The sequence below is a fragment of the Sebastes fasciatus genome, chromosome 16, assembly GCF_043250625.1.
Source record: "Sebastes fasciatus isolate fSebFas1 chromosome 16, fSebFas1.pri, whole genome shotgun sequence".
Taxonomy (NCBI): domain Eukaryota; kingdom Metazoa; phylum Chordata; class Actinopteri; order Perciformes; family Sebastidae; genus Sebastes; species Sebastes fasciatus.
In genome coordinates, this window is record NC_133810.1 from 23476816 (window position 1) to 23501419 (window position 24604).

Consider the following 24604-nt stretch of genomic DNA (forward strand, 5'->3'; position numbering starts at 1 on the left):
GTGCGCCTCGATTTTATCATCCCGCTCTGCACTGGACATTTTGATAAACAAAGTAAGGTCTCACTACAAACCCCATAAATCATCTCAAATGAGTGGAGAGGATTAAGGACTTTCACGGAAGTGCGTCTCCAGGAAAGCGGAAAAACAGAAGCCGACGGCAAATGGTATTCTCTTGTGAAAACCTTATGTCTTTCATAGGAACTCCACTATGCGTTATTACTTGTGAAATGGAGGAAATTAATTGAATTATATTCAAGTCATAAGGGTAATTGTTTCTGAGTCAATGACTGTTTCCGACAGTGAGGCAGACAGGCTGAAAGACACAAACAAGCTCCCAGCTGGAGAGATGCATGCGCAAATACACAGAGTCAAGCAAATTGCAAACGGCTATAATCAAATGCATACCCTGACAGTATTAAAAAACACGCTGAGCTCCGACAATCTCTGTGCTTTTATCAGATTTTTTTTCTTCTTTTATATCTAAACCATAAACCAAATGAAATAATCCAGACCCCTATTATCACAACCAGACATCTTGTACACCTGTGCAGCAAGTTGACATTTTGGCTTAACCAGATATAAATACAGGAAGAATGGAAAGGGAACAGTTATTATCGTAACCTTAGCTTTTCCCTTGAGGGGATAAAATATTCAGTCTACAATGCTGAGCCAAGGGCATGGCTCACATGGGAAAACTTTCTTCAATTAGAGGTGGATCGTCAGCGAGGCATCGAAGGTGTCACGCTGAGTACATACAGATGCTGTTACAAAACTTTGGTCAGATACGATGTTATGCCAAAGGGAGGACAGGTTCAGGGTATATAACTCTACCGTCTAAAATAGGGATGCACCGATGGCAAAATTCTGGGCCGATACCAATGTTTAAAATAACAATATGGCCGATAGCCGACACCGGTGTTATTTTCTTTTTGCTGTTATTTATTCCCCTTTTGTGCCAGGGAAACAATTTCTCTTCATAATGAAAAAATAACTGAGCTGTCATTCAGCATTTTATTAGACTGTCTTTGAACAAGCACAAATTCAATCATACAAATTTATGAAACAACCTTTTAATATAACCTTCTTCCACATGAAAAATATTCTTCTTTTAAATAACTGCTTCAAAACTCCTTTTTAGCTGCTATAGCCTAGAACTACCTACTCATTGAGGAGAATGTTTCAGTACTTGCATAGCCCAACACAAATATTTTTGTGATGTTTTGTGAATCATAAATTAAATGTAAAAGCAACAAGAATGGCACGTTACTCTTTCCAACAATCACCAAGTGTGCTTTGGTCAAACTCAACTCTAATTTCACATAGTTTAATGTGAAAAAATGTCCCCCCCACCCCCTGCTCTCTCTCTGAAGGAAAGAGGCTGGGTCATGCGTCATCAACGCGTCATCAGTTACACTGCGCATGTATTATACCAAGAGGTCTTAATGTTCTGGCTGATCAGAATCCTTAAAAAAATTCCTGAATCCAGATCATGATCCGGATTGCCACCAAAATCTAATGGATTGTTCATTGTGCCACACCCCACTCCTTCATTCAAATCCATCGCGGACTTTTGGAGTAATCCTGCTAACAGACAAACAAACAAACAAACAAACAAACCACCTTGGCGGAGGTAATTAGAAACATAATCAGTGTTTTTCACACACAGTCTGTACTTGGGTGGGCCGCCCATATATTAACGCCCGCCCAAATATATTTGGCATCCCATTTTAATTGTTCTATCTGTCCGAGAGATAAACGCCATCCGCGATCCATTCATTGGTGGACTAGTAGCGGCAGGGGTGTGAATGAAGGGCCCCGCTCTGCTGGACGGACTCACGGCGGAGCCACAGGACTACGACGCGGCGGCCCCGACGTGCTGCTGCTCTCTGCTCACCCAGGACTGGGACCGGTGTGGGGGATGGACTGCTATACACGGGCTGCACATAATGGAGGATCTTCCAACTGTGACCCACTGGGTGCTGCGTCACACCCCGTTGGACTGAAAGGCTTCTAGTGACACATTACGCACACGAGGTTCGTTCCCATCCAGACTGCAGTGAGTGTTTTTAATAAATATTGTAAGCCATTGTTTAACTGCTTAATTTGTCATTGAACGTAACAACGTTCATGTCGTTGATTTTTCTCTGAGACATTTTTTCCATCAATTTTCCATTCATTTTCCCTGTTAAAAGGTTTTTTTTGGGGGGAGTTTTGTTGTTGTATGTCGTATGCTGTACAGATTGTACAGACAAATTTGTGATATTGGGATATACAAACAAAATTAACTTGACTTGACAGTGTAATACTCCCACACGGCCGACTTTTTTTTAAACTTTTTTTTTTTTAAACAAACCACACGCACTGCGCGCGGCACCCACCGTCAGAGTCATGTCCAGCCAGTTGCTTCTTCTCCAAATCAGCTGCTGGTTACTGTTGTCGGAGACCTACCGCAAATAACACAACATTTAGCCGGCGCAAAATTTATGCAACACAACAGATAAACATTGGCCACCGTCATCGGCGAATGTCATCTTATTTGCCGTTAGCCCAATGACAGTCAACAAGGCGAATACCGATGTTCGGCCGATGAATCGGTGCATCCCTAGTCTAAAATGCGTCCTGCCTCAGTACAAAGCAAAATCATGATACTCCGCTACAAACAATAATCCATAAGCTTAAAGAATCCTACACAGAGTTGGGATCAAAAACATAGTGTTAAATGCACAGAGAACACAAGATCAAAGGCAAAGGCTTTACAGAGAGCTATAGTCAAATGTAAGGCTTATCACACACTTGCAGCACATTGATTTTAAGACGTATGCTTATCAAGCAAATACAGAAACACGGACTCTTTCTGACATATTCTTGGGTTGGGGCTTCCTCAAACAGACCCTGAAATGTTCAGGTGTCTGATATATTGTATTGGAGCTTATCCATCTCTGCAGGCTGTCTGCTACCCAGTTAACAAGGTGGAAATAGTCAAAGGAAGCACACAACTGAGAGAGGATATAAGGGGCTTCCTGTCAGATAACAAATACGCCGCAGTGAGTGTGTATTCGTGACATAGAGTATATCACCTGCGCAAATCAAGTAATCATGGATCTGTTATTTCTTTTTTTTTGTATTCACCATGAGCCCAAAAGCAGATTACTTGCTTCGTTTCAAGCATTCTTGGCTCCGACAGGCCGCATGGGGGGAACAGCAATACCTGCTTGTGTGTTCTCCTGGAGGTAGTGGAACCTTTCAAGAACTTTTTGTAATCATCAAAGAGCTGATTGAAACTGCCCCAGGTGGGATACTGTTACTTCACACCTGTTGACTGGTGATACCTTCAAGCGTTCAGTATAACTACTGTTCGGTCTGAGTGCAGTCGACATGAATGGTCGCACATAGGGCTGGGCAATAAAACGATATCATAACGATAGCGTGATATGAGACTAGATATTGTCTTAGAGTTTGGATATCGGAATATGGCAAAAGTGTTCTCTTTTACAGTAAAGCGATGTAATTTTCTGAACTTAACGGCCTGTTCTAACTGTTCTATTATTTGCCTTTACCCACTTAGTCATTATATCCACATTACTGGTGATTATTTATTAAAAATTTCATTGTGTTAATATTTTTTGAGAAAGCACCAACGGTCAAACCTACAATACCGTGGCAATATCGATATCGCGGTATTTATTTCATGAATACTTTCACACAAACTTTGTTACTCTTACGCTCTTACCTTTCACAATAAAAGCCCTTCACATATAATATTCTCAGGCAAGTATTTCACATTTTTCTGTTGTTTATTCATCTCGCCCCTCGTGTGTAAATGGCCTTAATTGGTGAAATTAGTTTGTGTATATATATATATATTATTATCTGTTCAAAATGTATATTAAAGGGAGATTAGATTTGATTCAAATATTTTATACTCTTATCAGCATGGGAGTGGGAAAATATGCTTCCTTTATGCAAATGTATGCATATATTTATGATTATTATTATTAACAACATAAAAAAATGACAAATATTGTCCAGAAACCTCCACAGGTTCTGCATTTAGCATACAAAAATATGCTCAAATCATAACATGGCAAACTCAAGCCCAACAGCTCAACAACATCTGCTAGTGTGTCAGTGTCCTGACTTGACTATGACTTTTTTATTCACATATCTTGAGGTCAGAGGTCAAAGGACCCCTTTGAAAGTGGCCATGATAGATTTTCCTCGCCACAATTTAGCGTAACTTTGGAGCACTATTTAGCCTCCTTTGCAACAAGCTATGACATGATTGGTACCAATAGATTCCTTAGGTTTTCTAGTTTCATATGATGCAAGTATCTTCACTCTACCTGAGCCTGATACAACCTAAAAACTGTAAGTTGCATCAATGGGTTGAAACTAATTTGCGTCAACTCTAACAGTCCTTGTTTTTACATGTCACTTTTTCTTTTCATGGCATGTCTCAAAGTCCAAATTTCTATTTTTGTTGGGACATATGGGCACCTGAAGCATCACATTTTTTCCTACAGAAGTTGACGTGTAGCAGGCATGAGCAACAATCATGCTTTGCTCTACATTACATGCACCCACAGACACAAGCATTCATGCAACGGAGCTGAAGCTGCCGTGCCAGGTGTTGGTCCCGCTCTACCACCTGAGCTACTGTCACTCCACATACGCGTGCATCATTACTCATGAAAAGACCGCCAGCATTCAGTATCTCCACAAGTGCAAATTCCACTTAAAAAGACACATTATGTGCCCTTGGCAGCGTATTCTGACGGGTGCGTATGTGCCCTTGGAACTCTGCATGTTTTATAAAGAGAACAATAAGTGGAGGTGCTTCCGACACTCAACTCCATTGCCAATGTCGGGGTGACACGGTGGAAGAGCACTGCTGCTTTTAAAGGGGACAAAGGAGCCAATGTGATTGGCCACAATTGTTACAGACACTAAATAACCCTTACACATATGCCTATTATGTATTAAAATTGATTTACCCGAATCCAACCCTACTTCCATGAGCACAGGGAGGAGCACTGCATGCCCCAAGCCACAAAAATACCAAAATTATGTCATCCCTCCTTCTGCACACTGCATTCTTGACTAGACTAGGTTTTCAGCGCCTTGACTCACAAAATTAGTGCCCATGGTACTTTTGAGCCTGAACATATAAACAAAATCATAATAAGAAGACTAACTGTGATCCATAAAAACATGTTTTGATAAAAGTTTTCTTGTTAAATAATTCTGAAAGACTTCTTCATGCTATCAGATTATTTAATCTATCATACGATGCCCAGCTCCTGCTCACACATATACAAATTGACCAGCAAATTCCACCTTCGAGGAGCCATATTACCCAACTTTAGCTTCTGCATGCTGATGCCACACCTACAAAAATGGCTATTGCTTGTTTTTTTTCCCTTTTGATTAACGGGTAAATTAATTAAATTATAACTTGGTCTTGCCCCGGTGCAATGCATCTGGAATGTCTCTGAGAATGACGCATCATTTATTGGACATTACTAGTCAATTATGAATATATTTGTTTATATTTGTTCTGTCAGGATTAAAGGATTATTCATATTTAAGTATAAAAATGCCCATCAATTATGTTTCTATCTTCATCTCAACTGATATCTATTCTATCTTTAAGGACTCTTGGGCTACTTTGATGGTATGGGACATGCTCTGAAGCAGCATTTATATGTAAGCCTAGGGTATGCAAAATGGACAATAAGTCCCATAAATATGAGGCAGTATTGATGGATTTATTACGATTAACTATGTGCAATCACGTGATTAAATATTGTAATCGATTGACAGCCCCAAATTAAACAAAACAAAAAATGCAACAAAACTAAACTCAAAGTTAACGTGATAACGCGTTGCACAAATTCGATTTAACGCCACTAATTTCTTTAACGCATTAACGCAACTTGCGATTTTCAGGTTGTAGCGGGCTCAGTTTTAAAGCTAGAGTGATACTGACATCATATGAAACTACAAAAACCTAAGAAATCCATTAGTACCAACCATGTGTTATGCACTCTTTGTGCTGGAAGATACTATATTAAACACATCACTCAACAGTAAAATATGCCTGGGCTAAAAATATTGCCAGGTATACAATGTGCCAAAACGTACTGTCAAAATGTTTATCTGATTAACAAACTGATCCTAGATTGTGGTAAATATTTTGTTCACACTGAGTCTCTGTGCAGTACTAGGTTTTAAACACTAACTAAAATGTGGTTTCAGTTCAGTTCACCTCATGAATGGTGTGGGCTTAAAGTGAAATTTTTTTTGCAGCACACTGCGAAAGAAGCAGAAAACTGCTGATGTAGTGAGCTGTTTTGTGGTAGAATTTCTCTCTCCTGGTGAGTCTCCATTCGACTTGAATTCTGGGAATGTGAGATGCCTGAATACACTTTGTTGGAGTTCTGAAGTTAAAAACAGTAACAGTGTGTTTACCGTGTTAACCACTTGCGAGACACACACACACACACACACACACACACACAGAGAAACAGACGATGAAAACACAGGCTTGAAATGTAAGTAGAATCTCAATTTGACAATATGAGATGCATGTATTCACAAATGCATCTTTCGGTACGCAACAGTGACTGCAGCTGCAGTGGATGCATATTGTTTGAGCTAAAGTGGAAGCTTGGACAATTGTCCTACTGTAGGATGCCCCGGAGCTCAAACTGTGCAACCATGGAAATATCAATGTGCTGGGCTAAAGAAGCCTTAGAAGCAAACCCACTCCAGCTGTGCCACCGAACCTCCCAGCAGCTGTAACCCAAAACCAAAGCCTTTGCCGGGTCTGTTTTATTATACACTGTGCTGCTGTATATGTACGGGATAATGTGTGGATGCATGGAATATAAATTATTAAAACAAAAAGGAATGGTTTGAACACTGAAAACTATTGATCTTCGGTCTATGAACCATGAAGAGAATGCTACGGATGCATTTATCAAAGAACGGGCGGGTAAATGCTATGATCTGATCAGGACACTGTGATCAGGGCTCAAGCTCAGGCTCAAATGTAAAGCGCAACTGGGAGCCAAGACTTCAAAGGGGGAAAAAAGGAGCGTTTCACCATTCTGGTTGATAGCAAACTCTAATTAGATTGAACTACAGCTAACCTGCAGTAACAAAGGGGCTGATAAATGGACAAGTGAAAGCTACTGATCCTTTTTTTCTTTTGAAAAGGGGGTTGACTAATTCCAAAATACAGATGTAGCTAAAGGTAATGTAGCCGGGAAACTGTAGATCTTTTTTTTCTTTTTTTTTTTACTTTGCGTTATGTGTTTTTGGGAGCCACATTCACGCTAGGAGTGCCTAAGGCAGTGCTCTAAAAAGACCCACATCCAAAACATCAGCCAGATGTGTGCAACTGTAACTAAATACATGTGCAGATCTGTTACGAAAATCCAAAGTAAGTGGAAGAATGTTTCCTGCTGACATGTTCAAAAGTTAAAATAACAGTTTCAAATTAGTTTACCCCATTGTTTTTTTGCAAATATGTTATAATAATTTTGTTAATTATTTGTTTCCAGTGTGCACTAACAAACACACCAGAGGAGAGTTATACAAATAATAGGGCTGTCAATCAATTCAAATATTTAATCGTGCTTAATCGCAAATTTTTTATCTGCTCCAAATGTACCATCAAGGGAGATTTAGCAAAAAAAAATGCTTTAATCATAACATGGAAAACTGAAGTCCAACAGGCAACAACAGCTGTCAGTGTGTCAGTGTGCTGACTTGACTATGACTTGCCCCAAAACTGCATGTGGTTATCATAAAGTGGGCATGTCTGTAAAGGGGAAACTCATGGGTACCCATACAACCCATTTTCATTAATATATATTGAGGTCAGAGGTCAAGGGACCCCTTTGAAAATGGCTATGACAATTTTACCTCGCCAAAGTTAGCGTAAGTTTAGAGCGTTATTTAGCCTCTTTTTGTGAAAAACTAGTATGACATGGTTGGTACCAATGGATACCTTAGGATTTTTAGTTTCATATGATGCAAGTATCTTCTCTCTTCAGGTTTAAAACTGAGCCCAGTACAACCTATATATCGCAAGTTGCATTAATGTGTTAAAGAAATTAGTGGTGTTAAAACAAATTTGCGTAAACACCAATTTTTCATCATAATGTCAATATGATACGACTTCAATCAGAATTCAGCTATTATCTACTATGTGTACTGGAATTGTCTACACTGCACATGCCATACTGTGCATCATGCATTTAGACATAAATTCCCATATTGATAATTATGAATAAATTCCTTAGGTTTTCTAGTTTCATATGATGCCAGTATCTTCACTATAGCTTTAAAACTGAGCCCGTTACAACCTAAAGATCGCAAGTTGCGTTAATGCGTTATAAAGAAATTAGTGGTGTCAACTTTGACAGCCCAAATACAAATAAAAATGTTTGTTTTTATATTTTACAATGACAATGTACAGCTGATAAAAAAAAAGCATTATGGCATCCGCTTGGCTGCATGTTATCAACTCTGTTAAAACAGGGCAAATTCTTGGCCGGTGACACAGTATAATCTGTTTAATAGTATACGAAGGCTGCCAGTTATTCTGACCCCGAGACAGCGGAGCCCACAATAATTCTTGTGGCAAATAATTAGTTTTATCACACAATGACATGGGTCACCCGTAAGGGCTTGATTATAACAAGGGAACAATATAAGAAAATGTGCGCTTCAGTGGAGCTCTCAAAAGGGATTGCTTCTTCATATCTTGTCAAATTCCAGATGACATTTCATATGACTGCAAACCAGAAACAATCCTTCCCCCGTATGAGCCGCCGCAGCCTCTGAGAGTCATTATGTTGAGAGCTGAAATTCCACACTGCAATGCTTCAGTCCTCGCTCTAAGTGCTCTGTTTGTACTGGCACTTAGCAGAGAGGAAGACGAGACAGAAATCAGATTTTTTAAAAAGAATGTTGTTCCCAGGATTTTCTTGAGTAAAATATGCAGATATATAAATATGTAAACAAAATGTTAGAAAATTGCATAAAGGCATTAATAGTAGCCTTGTTCGCTATTAATCTCTACCTCTAACTGATTGACAGTATTTATTTGTGGCTGTACAATTCATCACACATTCTATTACCCGTGGCGAGCTGTTCTCTTAATGGCGCCGCATATTGTGCCTGCCCAAAGGAAATGGTGTGGCAAACATGCACATTTTGCTTTTATTTCACTCTCGACTCCAATCTGTATGGTATTGACCATATGTTGAATAACACAGCCTACTATTTGTTATTCCAATTACATTCGGTACACAGTATTTTTTAGCTCTGCCTGATGGATTTGCACTCATCTAATGTGCGCAGTGCACTGCTGCTTTACAGACTCAGAATTTGCATTATAATGATTTAGAACACCAATGCATTTTTAATGCTCATAAACAAGAGTGTGTACTGTGGCGCCTTTTTTTTCCTCACAGAATATGTTTACTCCACCATTTAACTGTGTGTATGGTCGAGACATTTGTAGCAACTCCTTGGTATGAAATTGCTCTTGCTTTTGTGTGAGACTAATCGGGATGAAAATGTGTCTTAGCTGAAACACAAAAACATTTAAGGGGGAATTTGAGGTGAGGCGTTAAAATGACACTGACTTTGGTCATAGCATAGACTGTATATATAGATGGACGACGCGTCTCCACTTCCTCCCACTGTGCGAAAGTGAAGCCAAAATATCCCGGATGCAGGAGCTGCCATCTTGAGATATTGACGTCATCTAGAGCCAGAGTCTCTACAGTAGTGATCGGGCTAGAAACGCGGTATTGGGGTCCCGCCCACACAACCCCCCCAAGCCAATCACGAGCTGTGCACGGCCGCAGCTTGTTAGCCTGAGCCACCTAGCTGCTACGTTATCACCACGGTAGCTGTTTGGCTAGAAACACACAGCTATAATATCTCTATAACTACATGTATGATGAAATTGACACATGTCCTATTACACAGACTCGGATGGTTATGGTAAGTTAAAGTTACATCTCATCCCTCATACAATTCCTCCGGCTCCGCAACTACTTCACTCAGAGTAGCTGTCAATCATAGCTGCCAATCATGACGCCTCAATCAATTAAAACCAAATTTATCAGAAAAATTAACACTTTAACATACATCAGTGGTTTTCTAGTTTCATATGATGCCAGTATCTTCACTCTAAAACACTTTAACTGAGCCTGCTACAAACTAAAAATCGCAAGTTATATTACTGCGTTAAAGAAATTAGTAGCGTTAAAACGAATTTGCGTTAACGCGTTATTATTGCGTTAACTTTGACAGCCCTAGTACTGGATTTTTTAGTTTGGCTCATGTCTCCTCGGAATGGAGGGGGGCGGGATTTATGAGCTATACTGCAGCCAGCCACCAGGGGGCGATCAAGATGTTTTGGCTTCACTTTTGGGGAGCTGTCATGACGTCCATATTAATGTACAGTCCATGGATGTAATCTTAACTATAAGAGAAACTTCTAATTAATAGTGTGTCTCATATCATGTTTAGATGCTGATTTTGACAAAACTTAATGGACTTTTTTTGTATTTTTTCGAAATTACAAGGATGGCATGCACAATATCTCAGATACCATTGACAGTTTTTTACAAAACTTAGCAAAATGATGCACGTCAACACTACTGCTATGCTTGCCCTTTGGTTATCCATATATTAACAACCTGTCACTCAAGTACATTTCTAAAGATTGCACAAGGAAGGACACAACATGCATGATACATTCATCCTGCTATCAATGTGTGTGCTACTTCCCACATTAATATTCAGAACAGAATTTATATCGGGCACTGAAGAGAAAAGCAGCAAAAGCGAACGCCAGTCATGTTTTATTATAGCGAATGGTGCTGTAGCTCAATAAGAATATTTCTAGAAATCAGGATTGTGTAAAGTACATCTCCACATGAAAGTACGCATTCACTATCCAATGCATTGTACTTATTTATGCATTTTTTTTGCTTGTTATCAATGAAAAGTACACCTCGGATGCCAACACAAGGCAACTTAACTCACACAATACGTGATGATAGTCACGCAAGTCTCTTAAGGTATTAGGGTGGCCCTAAGCCTTTATCTTATCAGGTTTCAGTCCAATACACAGGAGGATAGGGGCGGGGACAAAAGGAAGCCAAGCAATTAATTGTCTTCTCTGCTTGGCATCTCATTTCAACACCCCAGAAGGTCTATTACAGGAGCAAGACAGTCATTAAACCTCGACAATAATCACTGCTGAGCTATGCCTCCATCCTTCGTGCTACTTCAGTGTCTCCTGCTTTAATGGCACCCGGCTATGACAATCCCACTCAAAAGCAATAAAATGTTGATACATGCAAGGGAATTTATGGCATTTAAATGCCATGTTTAGTCGCATCGGTGACATGAAACAGAAGCAGGGAAGTCATTATTGCGTGCTGGAATCAAGACTACAATAATCCACAAATAGGACTACATAATAGAATGTAGCAGGACCTCTTCAGATGCAAAAATACTTCTCAAGCAAGAAAGAGAATAGGGGAAGGTAACAGTGGGAGGCAGAGAACAAAAGGTAAAGTTAAAAATGTAGGACGGGTGAAAGGGAGGCTGAAAAAGAGCTTGGTGGGTGAAAACGAAGGAGATAGGGGTTGAGGGAAAGAAAGCGGTGGGGGGAACGGGGGAAGAGACCGAGGGCGAGAAAGGGAGTCTGAGAGGAACAAAACTGGCAGTTGGGGAAGAGGAGATGGTTCATTTGTCACTGTCAGATCAGTTTGTTTCTCCTTCATAACTGCAAGGACGAGATCTGGCCCGCAACCCAGCCCCCCGATCCTGCCCCGTTCTTAAGCCAACCACCCATCACCATCTATCCTCCAACCTCTGCACCTGCCCTCTCTCCAATCGCTGGCGATGAGGATGCAACCCATGCTACATTGCACTCCGTACACACACACACACACGCACAATTTTGTCTGCCTGCGTGGACATGCTCACTGAGCTTAATCGAATGTATTTCCCAGTAACAGTAGCAGCCTATAGCCTGGAGTAAAATCCTCTATCCAGAGGCACGTCTGAATGATATTAGCATTTCTTTTAGAAGCTGAAATTAATGAGTCACATCCGTGCAATTGGAGTCTTTTACAAAGCTCACATTCTAAACAGAAGATTAATGTTTGATTTCACCTGAATTTCATGGGAATACAGAACAGCTGCTTATTGCTCAGTTTGACCATGGCCCCTCTTTCTTCTCTATATGTACCTCCTGCAATGAAGCGGAGGCAGCATGCTGATATAGCACTCCTGGATGCATCACAGGCAGAATTCGACAAACTTTTATTGGCTGAGTGTCTACCCCAACCTGAGCCCTGTAATGAGTGCTGTGGCGGCGCTTCTTCCTCAGTAAAAATCTCTCAGTTGGAGGTTAAAAAACACTTTTCTTTGGCTCAGGAAGCGCAGTGTAGTTGGCAATCATATCGCATGTTAATTCCCCCGGTGGGTAATGTGTCCACGCATCCTTCACCAGGTGTAATTAACCTGAATTGTCTGCAGTGTGTAGGTAAGTCTGCAATTACTGCACCTTAACGCGAGATGTTTTCTGCTGCTCGTGCAGTTATTTGACAAGCAATTCCGTTTCCATATGATAAAAATGGTTGTGAGTGTCTTTATAAGGATACAATTTCTTACTTTGGAGTCTCTCTTTTCTTTTACTAGAGTTATTTCCTTCCGGCGCTTTGGCCTTATGACCGCTGGGCTTTTTCATTCCTTTTTTTTCCCTGCTGCATATTATCTGCTCATTTCCTTTATTTTCTTTTTTCATAATTTTTCTACTGTACAATGGAGGATTCTCTGTTCAAAGGTATATACTGTAAGTGGTTACAACATTCAATAGCATTGCAAATTACCCTGCTGTGGGACTAATAAAGGATTATCTCATCTTATCTTAACATAATTGAAAGTGAAAGGGTTTTGTGTTTATCACTATGAAACAGGTCTGAAGTATTTAGGTTGAAAGGTTTTAGAATTAAAATAGTAGGTATAGTAAGCGTGTTTAATCGGTGTCGCAATTAAGAGGGGGTCCTTAGAAAATCTTTTCTCCTGTAGGGGTCCGTGGCGCCAAAAAGTTTGAGAACCCCAGGCATAGACTGTGTATATAAATGGATGATCTCTCTTCATCTTTTATTTTCCACCAAAGCAACATTTCTATGTCTATTTCACCAATCTTGAAAAGACTGTTAAAATGACTGCATCTACATACAACAGCTCCAAAGTCAATTAGAACATATTAAATATTTAAAAGGAATATGCAATATTGTAGGGCCATTTTTGAGTTATTTACTTAATCAGGTTATCAAGATTAGAGGAACAGCATAATTGTATTGTCTTTGTATAATCAACAAACTTATATTGCCAAGAAGTGAAAGCCAATTGTTCGTTCCATTGCAACATCAGTGCCCAGCAGCAAAGCCACGCTTCCGCCATTTTTGGACTGAAAGTGACTACCGGACGCCAATAAAACATCCGCCTACAAAGTGCCTTACAACAGTAAAACAAAATGATTTCTCTTCTATTGTCATATTCTACCAAATTCACCATTATAAATATAATAACTGTTTGGCGGCAGTGACTGTTGGAAAAAAAAAACACTGGAGTTTTGTCTCTTTGCCTCTATACTCTTTGGTAATACTGTGGCAATGTTGTCCATGATGTGTACACTACATTCTGCTTACTATCCCACAATGCAATGCATCCCATTCTTATAGATGCAGTTTGTTCAGCTGTTGTTGGTCAAGAAATACTTCCACAGTGTTCCCGAGCTGCTCCACAAACCACAACTTTGTATTTATAGATGTGTTAAATACACACATACAATGTTGAGCTATGGGCTGTTTCCCTGTTTTCTATCATTGTGCTATGCTGCGGTAACACATCATAGAGCCTCCTCTGTCAGGAACACACGAAAGTGACACTTTCACAGGTGAGAAGAAGTAGCCAGCTGTTAGCATGTTCACATGGGCTGCTGTGGAAGTGATAACAATTTACTCAAGGAAATTGAAACTACTTACAGTTGTATCTAAATGTAAAACAAACTGAGTGTAATTGCTTAACAGTTCCGCATGTGTCAAAACGTTCTCTGGTTAAATAAAAATTCGGGTGGCTGGTTTGCGGCAGCGGGAGAGGGATAGAGTGGGTCTGCCGACGAATCAGCTTCCAGGATTTCCATTTTCTCTCGACAAATCATGTGGCGGCTTTCCATTTTCACTGCCGACGTCATCCATTTTCAATACCGACGTCATCCATTTTCACCGCGGATACAGCCAATCGGAGCTCTGGATTCCATTTTCAGGCAACGAATCGTGTGGCTGATCTCCGCCACGTCATCCATTTTTGAATAGCCAATCACAGCCGTCCCAGCGGACGCGATGCGGAGGAGGGACTTTTGAACTATTCACTGCCTATTCAGTTAAAGACAGGTAAATGTCATTATTAACATTACGTAACATTGATATTGGGTTCTCTTAGACAATACGGATTAAACGTGTTTTAGCTTTCTGGCGTTTTTTAATGTGGGCTGATTAAGAGTCGCTGTGAAATCAATGAATAGGTTTGTAATGTTACTCTGTCTAAGCTAGCCTGGCTTTAATTATGTTAGCTAGACTTGGTGAATAAGTTACCAATCACTTTATAATCTGTTCAGAGCTCTGATTATTATGCTGAGGCTACGTTACAGTTACAGTTACAGTTACATAGAGGTAACGTTACTCCTACTGTATGAGCTCCTCAGCGTTGTTAAACTAACACTACCACAGTCCCTTCTTTTAGCTCAGACAGGTAAGATAACTGTGGTGTTATATTAATGATTATATGATCATAAACGTTATGTTAATACTAAAGCTATATATACATATACAGTATGACTGCTACTGTATTAGCTTCTTAACGTTGTGAAACAAAGTTTACTATCACAGTCACTGTTTTTAGCTCAGACAGGTAACTGTCAGATAACTGCTGTGTTATATTAATGTTCATGATTCATGATTATATGATCATAAACATTATATTAAATGTTCATACTAAAGTTATATAAACATGACTGTAGTTTGCAAGGTTTTTCAAGGTAAAAGAAACATAATTATCATATGTGTGAAATTGTTTCTACATATAAGTTTTATTTCAATGTCTGTTTAGACTTCTCCAGGCTGTCAGTCATCCTGTATCCTCTGCCCCAGAAGCTCAGCCTGCAGTTCAGTCTGAATCCTCACCTGGTGTCTCAGGTGGCAGAAATACAGTTGGCAAGTAATGTTTACATAAACCTCACAATAAAGCAATAGTAACAGTTGGGTCGAATCTATTTAACATACAACAGACAGCATACGGACATTAAGACATTATATGTTACATGTAGTGTAATTTCACAGCAGTTTATCCTGTTTATTTGCTTACTGATGACAAATTGTATGTTTAGGGTACGGGCATGGTATGCCAGGTATGGATCGGATTGACAGCCTTGCAGAGCACCCGGTAGAACTGAGGACATAGACCTCCATGACTCTCAGCAACCAGCAGGTTAGTAATATCTGTAATTTGGAATACCATGCTTAGTCCAAAAAGAATAAGACAATGTTGTTGTTTTCATTTCATTAATTACTCACATAAGCCTGTTGTGTGAATAAATATTCAGTCTCTGTTGTTCTTTTCATGTTTCTTTATAAGGGAAGCACAATTGTGGCCCTGTAGCAAAACCTGCTGGACGTTGACAGAGGGCCCAGCAATCTACAGTGGGCTGGTCACTGCCGGAGGCCCCGCTGGAGTCTGAGCTGAAGGAGTTTCTGGTGAATCTGTGTGCTGTAAATCATTCTGTCTGATGTTGCAGGGAGTCAGACCCAATGACAAACATTAAGAACAGTATTATCTTCTTCAAATGATTTGTTCTTGTTGTTTCATGTGTTCCAGGCCCAACGACAATAAAGTTAAAGCTTTAATATCATTACTGTCTCAATTCATGTGTATTCCTATGGTTATTTTTTTAATTAATTACACAAAGCAAGTCCATCCCAATATTGCTCAACTATTCTCTAGTACATTATAATTTATTCTACTAACATTTTGACCTATCTTGCCTAACAGTTCATTAATCAATCATAAGGAGGATGTATGCAATAATAATAATGCAAAACATCATCATGGATGATGATGTTTTGTATATTTGTTATCTGTAGTAATCCACCAGTTATATGACTGTATAAGGAAACCTGAACGATTTTCAATATTAATGTATTAGTTGCAGTGCACAAGTCTTGCATTAAAATTATATCTTGAGTCAATTCAAGTTTACACGAGCAACACAAACTATTTTTTACTGCATATTATAAACTTCGACCCTGCCGGAGACGAGATTCGAACTGGCTCTCAAGTGGACATGTATTGTTCCCCCCGAAAAGCACAAAAAATAATGTTTTTATTCTTTAACAAAAATACTATGGTGTATAAAGACTTCAAAACACCATGTGGGTGAAAATAAGAGCTACAGAATTGTGTTTTCTTCTCTCTTTCTCTCTTTTTCTTTCTTTTCCTCCTCTTTTCCTCTCCCCCCTTTCTCCCCCTTTTTCCACCTTCTTCCCCCGCCTATCCAGACTATTGTTCCCCAGCTTTAGCGGAGTCGGTAGAGCGAGCGCCCATGTATCGCCAAGGCTCAGTCCTAGCAGCGGTGGACCCGGGTTCGAATCCGGCCTGTGATCCTTTCCGCATGTCATTTCTCTCTCTCCCCCTTTCCAACACTCTATCCACTGTCTTATCAATAAATGCTTAAAAAAATGCCCCCAAAATAAAAATTCGACATAATTGTCTCACAATGTCAGAAATGTTAATGAAAATCTTGGCTGTTCTACTAATAAAGTATAAAAGCTTTTTTTTTTTTTTTTAAATTGATGCAACCTTTTGATTTGCATATAAAATGTTGAGCACATCAAACTTAATTAGATTATTTCCTACTATTATTTTTCTTTTCTTCATGTGTCTTTTCCCCTTCAGTTTAAAAGCATAAGAGCAGTGAGGTCTCTAATCAGAAATGTAAATGGCATGGCCACATTACTGTTGTCTTAGCCCCATTCATTTGGCTTTCACTTGCTTACAATGCATTTCAAAATCGCATCGGTAACAATTAAGGACTCATTTTTTTTTTAATTAGATGTTGGTATGAAGTCAAATCTGTCAACACCCTTCTCACAGAGCCATTATTCATTATTCTAACTTCTTACTTTGACAACTGGGGCTCAGACCACATCATTGGACAATTAAAGTGGCAGTAGGCAGAATGTTTTGGGCATAATTGGGCAAAAATTTCATAATAACTTTTCAACATATTGTAATTCAAGAAAAAGAGAGAAAACTAGACTTCTGCACCTCCTCTTGGCTCTGTTTTCAGACTTTAAAAAATCTTTGGCCAATCACTGGTCATTTCAGAGAGAGAGCTTTCCTATTGGCTGTTCATTTAACGGAGGCAGCTGTCAATCACTTGCAAACTCTTGCGATCAAACGGCCAAATTAGGAAGCGCTGATCAAATATGAATCAATATTCTACTACTGTAATGCCTATTTCTCATGTAAAATGTTTTTAGAAACATCTTGTAGTGTACTGTTTAGCTGTAAAATGAGTTTGCTCCGGCTGGTGGGCGGTGCTTGTTATTTCCTCAACTGATCTCAACGTGGCAGCTGGGTCACAAACTTTCTCATTTTACAGCTAAACAGTACACTACAAGATGTTTCTGAAAACATTTTATGTGAGAAATAAGCATTACAAGTGAAATATTCATGCAATTTAAATGATTCATGAGTATAAATATTTGTCTGTGTATCACACTCTAAGAGACATTATGGGTGTGAAAAGGGGAAGGTGATAAAAGAACGCAAAATATGGAGAGCATAACCACTTGCAATGTGAAAAAAAGGAATTTGCACCTTTGAACACTTCAGGCAACGTGTTTTAAGTGGTTTCTTTACTCAGGAGGTTGCTCTCGGTTTTTCTAAAATTGTTTTTGAAATAATAAAGTTAGGATTATATATCATATTATATTATAAATACAGGATAATGAATGCCATGCAATACGTTAGGGGCGAACCTTAATAAATATAAAATATCTTGGCTCCCCGGCATATAGAGCATAATCCTACAAAAAAAATATATAACTATTCAGAGCTGCTGTCATGCAATGGAAAACTAAAGTAATAGAAGACCACGTACAATAACCAGTTGTACAGTCTTGTATAATGTGTGTAAAGTACATAAATACAATTGAAGGAATGTATTTCATTTTAATGTTCATCCATCATCGTCTCTTTTCAAACAATTAAGTAAAAGCAAACATGTACTTGTGAGTGAGGCTGTGGAAAAAAAATTAATATACTTGCTGCTATTAACTATGTAAAAAAAAAAAAAGAGCATGGAACATGTGAAATTAATCATAACCACACAACAGTTTGTCACGAGGAGAAATGTTTCCCCAAAGCTAATTAAAAACCATTCATAAGGCAGTGCTCCCAAAACTGTGTGTGGCAAACTTTCAGTTTGACAGGAGTGTTTGGTTGTGCATGGCTTTAAAATTGGCCGCTATACACATTTGAGGCTGTTGACGATGTTTATTAAACACCATGAAAATGTCCCAAAATTCCAAATGGAAGATGGGATGCAAGAGCCTCCCACAGAAATGCACCAGAAATAGCAATTTATGGCCAAGTCAGGGATTCACCTTTGACTTGATCTGAGGATTTAGAATTTCAAAAAATCGCTGTGAAAAATGTGTCTGCCACTGGAAGATTTGGGTCAGGCTCATCAAACGTAATAAGCAGTGCTCTGATCACATGAGAGGCAGTATGCTGAAACCTCTCAGCTGCATGCGATTGTTCCAATCGAAGGAGGGTGAAAGAGCTGCCATTTGCTGGAGAGCGCGCTCCGGCAGCTACAAATGACGTGAGTGAAATCTCAGCTGGGATCTGTTTTAGCTCAATAACGCTTATGCCGATTCATATTCATTGGGATAATTTGCATTATGGGGCTGCTTTGCTAACTAGAAACATAATGTGATAACTGATATAGTTAAAGCTGTGGTAGGCAGATTGGAGCAAATATGATTAAAAAAAGTTATTTTTATAAAACAGTCACTATATCATGACAGTACTGCATTAGACAGGTCATCTGAATAAAATCATGTGCCTCTGTGTCCTCCGGTGCTCCTAATGGCATCTGCAAGATTTCACAGACTGGAGGAAAACAAGCAATCAGAGCCGAGCTTGAGCCTTGCTGTCTCTGAGCAGCTGTCAATCACTCGCAAACTCCAATCAAACGGTCAAACTAGGCAGCGCTGATCAAATATGAATCAAGATTCTGTGACTGTAATGCCTATTTCTCACATAAAATGTTTTCAGAAACATATTTTTGTGTACTGTTTGCAGCCGTGTTGAGATAAGTTCAGGAAATACCAAGCACAGCCCAGCAGCCGGAGCAAACCTTCTCATTTTACAGCTAAACAGTACACTATGAGATGATTCTAAAAACATTTGAGGCGAGAAATAGGCATTACAGTAACAGAATATTGATTCATATTTGATCAGCGCTGCCTAGTTTAACCGTTTGATCGGAGTTTGGGAGTGATTGACAGTTGCCTCCGTTGAATGAGCAGCCAATAGGAACGCTCTCTCTTTGAATTGACCTGTGATTGGCCAAATTGGATCTCCCGTCACGGGATTTTTTAAAGCCTGAAAACAGAGCCTTGAGGAGATGCAGAAGTCTAGTTTTCTCGTTATTATGGAATTTTTGCTCGACGATGCCATAAATATTCTGCTTACTGCTGTTTTAAAACAGCAATCACCAAACATCACTGGCATATGACTATTGCGATTCAATTTATGCAACCATGTAGCAGAAATGCTCGACACAAGAACCAATGCTTTTTGTGTAACAATACATGACACATGGCTCTGAATGACAAATCAAATAAGTTTTACACCATCTGTAACTGTGCACCTTTGTGGCTGACTGGCCTTAAAGGTGTCTGTGGGCCAGAGCACTTCCCTAATGGACCTTAATGGGTTTTATGGTGCACTGCAGGCTTCTAATGGGCTAGTGTGTCTGATGGGGATGCTGCACTCTGGTCCTCCTGGGCCCTGTCTAGGTTCCTAATGTGACCTGAAGAGAAGAATACATAATGTATCACTGTCTCTCCAAGTCAGAGGTTAATACCCAGAGTTAAAGAAAGTTTTGGGGGGTGAAAACAGGGGAAATGTGAGGTTAGGAGAATGTGCAAGAGCGAAAGACACGGAAAAGAGAAGCCCAGGAGTTAAAGCAGCGGGAGAAAGAAAAAAAAATAGCATGGCATATTATTGAGGGACACTTTGGTGCTAAGCTGCTTATTGATAAAAGCACTAATCTGCCTGGCAGAAGGTAAGGAGGCTGGGGTGTGTGGTGATATAATATCTCAGCTAAAGGCAATGCCATCAGGGAGCTGAGCTTCCACACAGCTTTACCTAAAAGAGTTACTCATTTTATTTTATTTTACTTTACATTACATAAAAGACGGAATCGGACCATGTGCCACTCGCATAAAGCATATGCGCTGGAGGAAAAAAATGAGAGCGGACCATTGTGAGCCGCTGGCTTGTCATCAGACATTTCATCAGACTTGATCGAGAGGGAGGGACCATCACTTTTTAATACGTATATAGATCACTAGCATCGCTTTAATTATTTTCCCTCTACATCAAAGAGCGAGTCAGCAATCGCCGGGGCATTTTGATGACATCTAGACGGCTGGCAGTCAGGGGGCGAGCTGCACGGAAAGTTCAGTCGCAGTTGCCATTCATCAGGACAACATTTGGTACGGGTCTTTTGCCCTTAAATCAATACATTGTTACATTATTAAAAAATGTTTAATGCATGATCGCCGCATTAAAGCTGACATGATGCATGAAACAGTATTTCATGAAAAGTGACATTAATTATTAAAAATCGTGGTGGGGGGGTGTCGGGGCAAATCAAATCTACCACTGGAAGCTCACTATTCTTTTAGCTAATATTCTGAATGTTTGGTATATTGGAGTTAGGGGTGGGCGATATATTGAATATACTCTATGTATTGCGGTTTGTTCTATGTGGGATGTAGTAAATGACTATATACTACGAACATCGAGTACAAATATTAATTGTCACAACTTTTTTTATATATTTTTTTGGGCCTTTTTGTCTTTACAGACAGGACAGACAGGCTGGCAAGGGGAGATAGATAGGGGACGACATGCAGCAAAGGGTCGGGTTTGAACCCCAGGCCGCTGCGGTAAGGACTCAGCCTTGTTACTGTACATACACGGTCATGTCACTTTTTTAAGCTGCCACTATGAGACACGCCTTTGCGTTTCGCTTCTCCCGCGGCTCTCTCCCTCTCACACCACAGACACTCTCCTGGGCGAGTGTGTGTGGTGTATCAGCATGGATGTGCGCATGAGGCGTGTGTTGTTGTATCTTGAGGGAAGCAGGGACAGGGCCCGGAGAGAGCGACAGAAATGAAGCGCCAAAGCGAGTTTAAACATGTTGAGGTCAGAAAAAGGTGATTTAAGATGCCAAACTCAACTTCGGAAAAAGACGGTCAAACTAGCCCCCACATGTATATACTGGCCATTATGGTGAGAACGTGTAAGAACTGACTTCAAAATAAAAGTGATCTTCCGGTGAATGTGATTTCACAATTTCACACAAATTCAAAAAGTCAGTCAGTCAATAATAAATAATAAATAAAATGAATGATAGTAAAAAAAAAAAAAACGAGCTGGAAAAATTTAATTCCAATAGCATGAATAATTGGTCAAAGTTAATAAGAATACATTTGCAAAGACCAATCTGACTTCAGTATGACAGTCCACCACCTCAGTGTTCAGATTAGTTTGCTAGAATGATCACGCGGGTATGATCATACGTAAGGGTTAAATCAAGCAGTTATGTCATTTTAGAGAAAATATCAAGCTATATATCGTATATCACAATATAGACTAAAAATATACACTAAAAAATTGAGATATTATTTATAAGCCATGTCACCCAGCCCTAGTTGGAGAGCAATTAGCCATGACACTGGGACATTTACCTAGGTTTAGGGGTGCTTTGTTGAGCCGTTTTACATTTTAAATTAAGCTCCGATACTAATGAATCTCCTAGAGAACCTTTTATCTCTCCTTGTTATATTTTTTAATTATTGAAAACCAACATTGAATACGTGCAGGTGACATTAGCAGGCTTCTCATTTGGTTAATGAGCTCTCTCCAACTGCTGACTATAGTCGGCAAACATTGTTTGGCAGCAAAAAACTTTAACTCAGTTCACTCTAACTGTGAGTGAACTGTCTTTTTGTAGTGGTGACTCTTCTCTACAGAAATAATGTAGCTGATCGCGGCACTTTAAAAACACGGGAGTCCCAGGTAAACTTTTTTTCTATATGTAATATCCTCATGTATATATAGTTCTGAATCAGGACTACCATTATTTGGATCAAGTAGTTTGTGAGAAATCAGCTATAAAAGTCAGAACAACATCAGTCAATATCAATCAACAATCAACATTTCATATCTTCTGCTGCTCATCTCATTTTCAGGTTGTAGCTACAGGTCGTGCATATTAATTAGGCTAGCATAATTAATGTTAATGTTGATTAATCTAGTAGCCACTAAAAACTGTAGAATTTCTAGCTTCTCGCCCAACAACAGGTGATCAAAGATCTACACTGAGTCTTTGATTTGTAGTTACTTATAACTTTAGTCACTTGCAAATGATGAAAGCTAAACTTACACTGCTGTTGAAATGTTTATCACCTTGTCATAAAATCTGTACAAAACAACAGGCAAACTGGAAGTAACAACTTTTACACGATGTTACTATTTCCATGCAGCGAAATCAACAGCATAAGCCAAGTGGTATCACACTTTGTTGGCACATTTTCCAAGTCTTGTAATGCTTTGTTTAAAAATAGAAAGAAAATCACATCCTGCCACTGCAGAGAAAAACGTGTGGAAAGTTACAGATGTCCAGCTGTTTGCAGGAAACTGAGCGAAAAGACTGCACATAGCTTGTACGTTAATTATGCTTTATGTATTGAAAAGTATGCTACTCCTTCCTGTGCATGGTCTTGGCCAGTTATCTACACCTGTCAGTCCTGCCACACTAAGGCTGGGTCAGCCAATCTCAGAGGGCCAATTCTAATCATTCAATCTAGAGTGAGGTGCAATGGAATCAATCCTTATGTCCTAGTTCAAAGGATGGTTCTCTCATTAGGGCAAGCCTGATAATTGAAGTCATTTGCCTCTCTGCTCTGTCTCTCTTTCCCTCACCATGTTGATCATCCCTCTAGTTAGAAGCTTTTTTTATCGGGAGCATTCTGAATCAATACCTCCTCTGTTACCTAGAGTGGCGGGAAATCTCTTAATATTATCTGCTTTGTCTGCAAGTGCAACTGATTGCAAATAATTTCTCATCTCCATCTGACTTCTGACGGTAAAATGGGTTTTCTATTTCATGTTATTTTAGTTACTTTAGTTCAAATTGATTCTAATTTCTTAATAACATAAAATAAGAGACACGACAAGACGGGAGAAAAATAAGAAAGACCTGACTTTTTACAAACGATCCAAGAGGAGTAAACATGAAGTTATGCAGACTGACAGGTAACTCCTTGATTGGAAAAATTTGGGCAATTGTCATCCTGCATCATCAGGACCCACATGAGGAAATCAAATTCTGGTGACAGACGGAAGTTTATGCTGCACTTTAATGCTTCTGATGTGTTACAAAGATTTATGTTATTTTACTAATGCATTATTAGTGTTATTAGTCTGCAAATCGGCTGCATGTTATGATGAATAATGGTAGAGACAGGACTTCTGCAAGCTCCCAGATGACTGGTGCGAACACATAGTGCAAACGTCGGGAAGCGCACGGACACGTGCATGAGGTGTATTACTGTGGGATCGCTGTCACACACTTTTTAATAGAGTTAATGAACTGACACACCACACAGAGTCGGATACAAGCACAGTAGTTTTAAAAACTTTTGATATGGACTGATACAAAAATAATCCCTCTCAATCATCACTTCTAACCCACTAGTGTGTGACGGTGTCTGTATCGGTTGCCCTCTGCCAAGATTTTCTCTTTTCTTCTTATTTTGCTATGTTCGGGACATTTCTGGGCTTCAGCGATAACGTTTTATTTCTCTGATGCACTGCATTGTTCTCAATAACGCCGCTCCCTCTCTTCATTCACTCTATAGCTTGCTCGAGTATCGCTGCTCTTTCTCTCCCTCGCTCGCTCCTTTAGCCGTGGAGGAGGGGCCAACTTTGAATGCTGTGTCTTTACAAACAGCAACCGACGTCTGTTACGTACTATACCTTTAAATACATATCAAAAAGATCGCTTCCTGAACAGATTTCATTATCAGCACAGCAGATGGATTTATTAGTAGTTTTTGTAATCATGCTAAAATCACGTCTGCTATCATAAAATCTTGTCGCTGGTTCGTTTGCTTTCAAACCACTAATG

At 39.5% G+C, this 24604-nt stretch overlaps 1 protein-coding gene across 4 annotated transcripts in view; it reads right to left on the reverse strand.

The window, feature by feature from the left end:
• Positions 1 to 24604, reverse strand: part of pcdh1a (protocadherin 1a) — a 122595-nt gene that overhangs the window by 68401 nt on the left and 29590 nt on the right. For 2 of the 4 annotated variants that reach the window (XM_074611088.1, XM_074611090.1), the window contains exon 4: positions 2379 to 2444. The exons of the other annotated variants lie outside the window; for them this stretch is intronic. In XM_074611088.1, coding sequence (XP_074467189.1) covers positions 2379 to 2444 — 66 coding nt within the window. The remainder of the gene's footprint in view (positions 1 to 2378; positions 2445 to 24604) is intronic. 4 annotated transcript variants of the gene reach the window in all.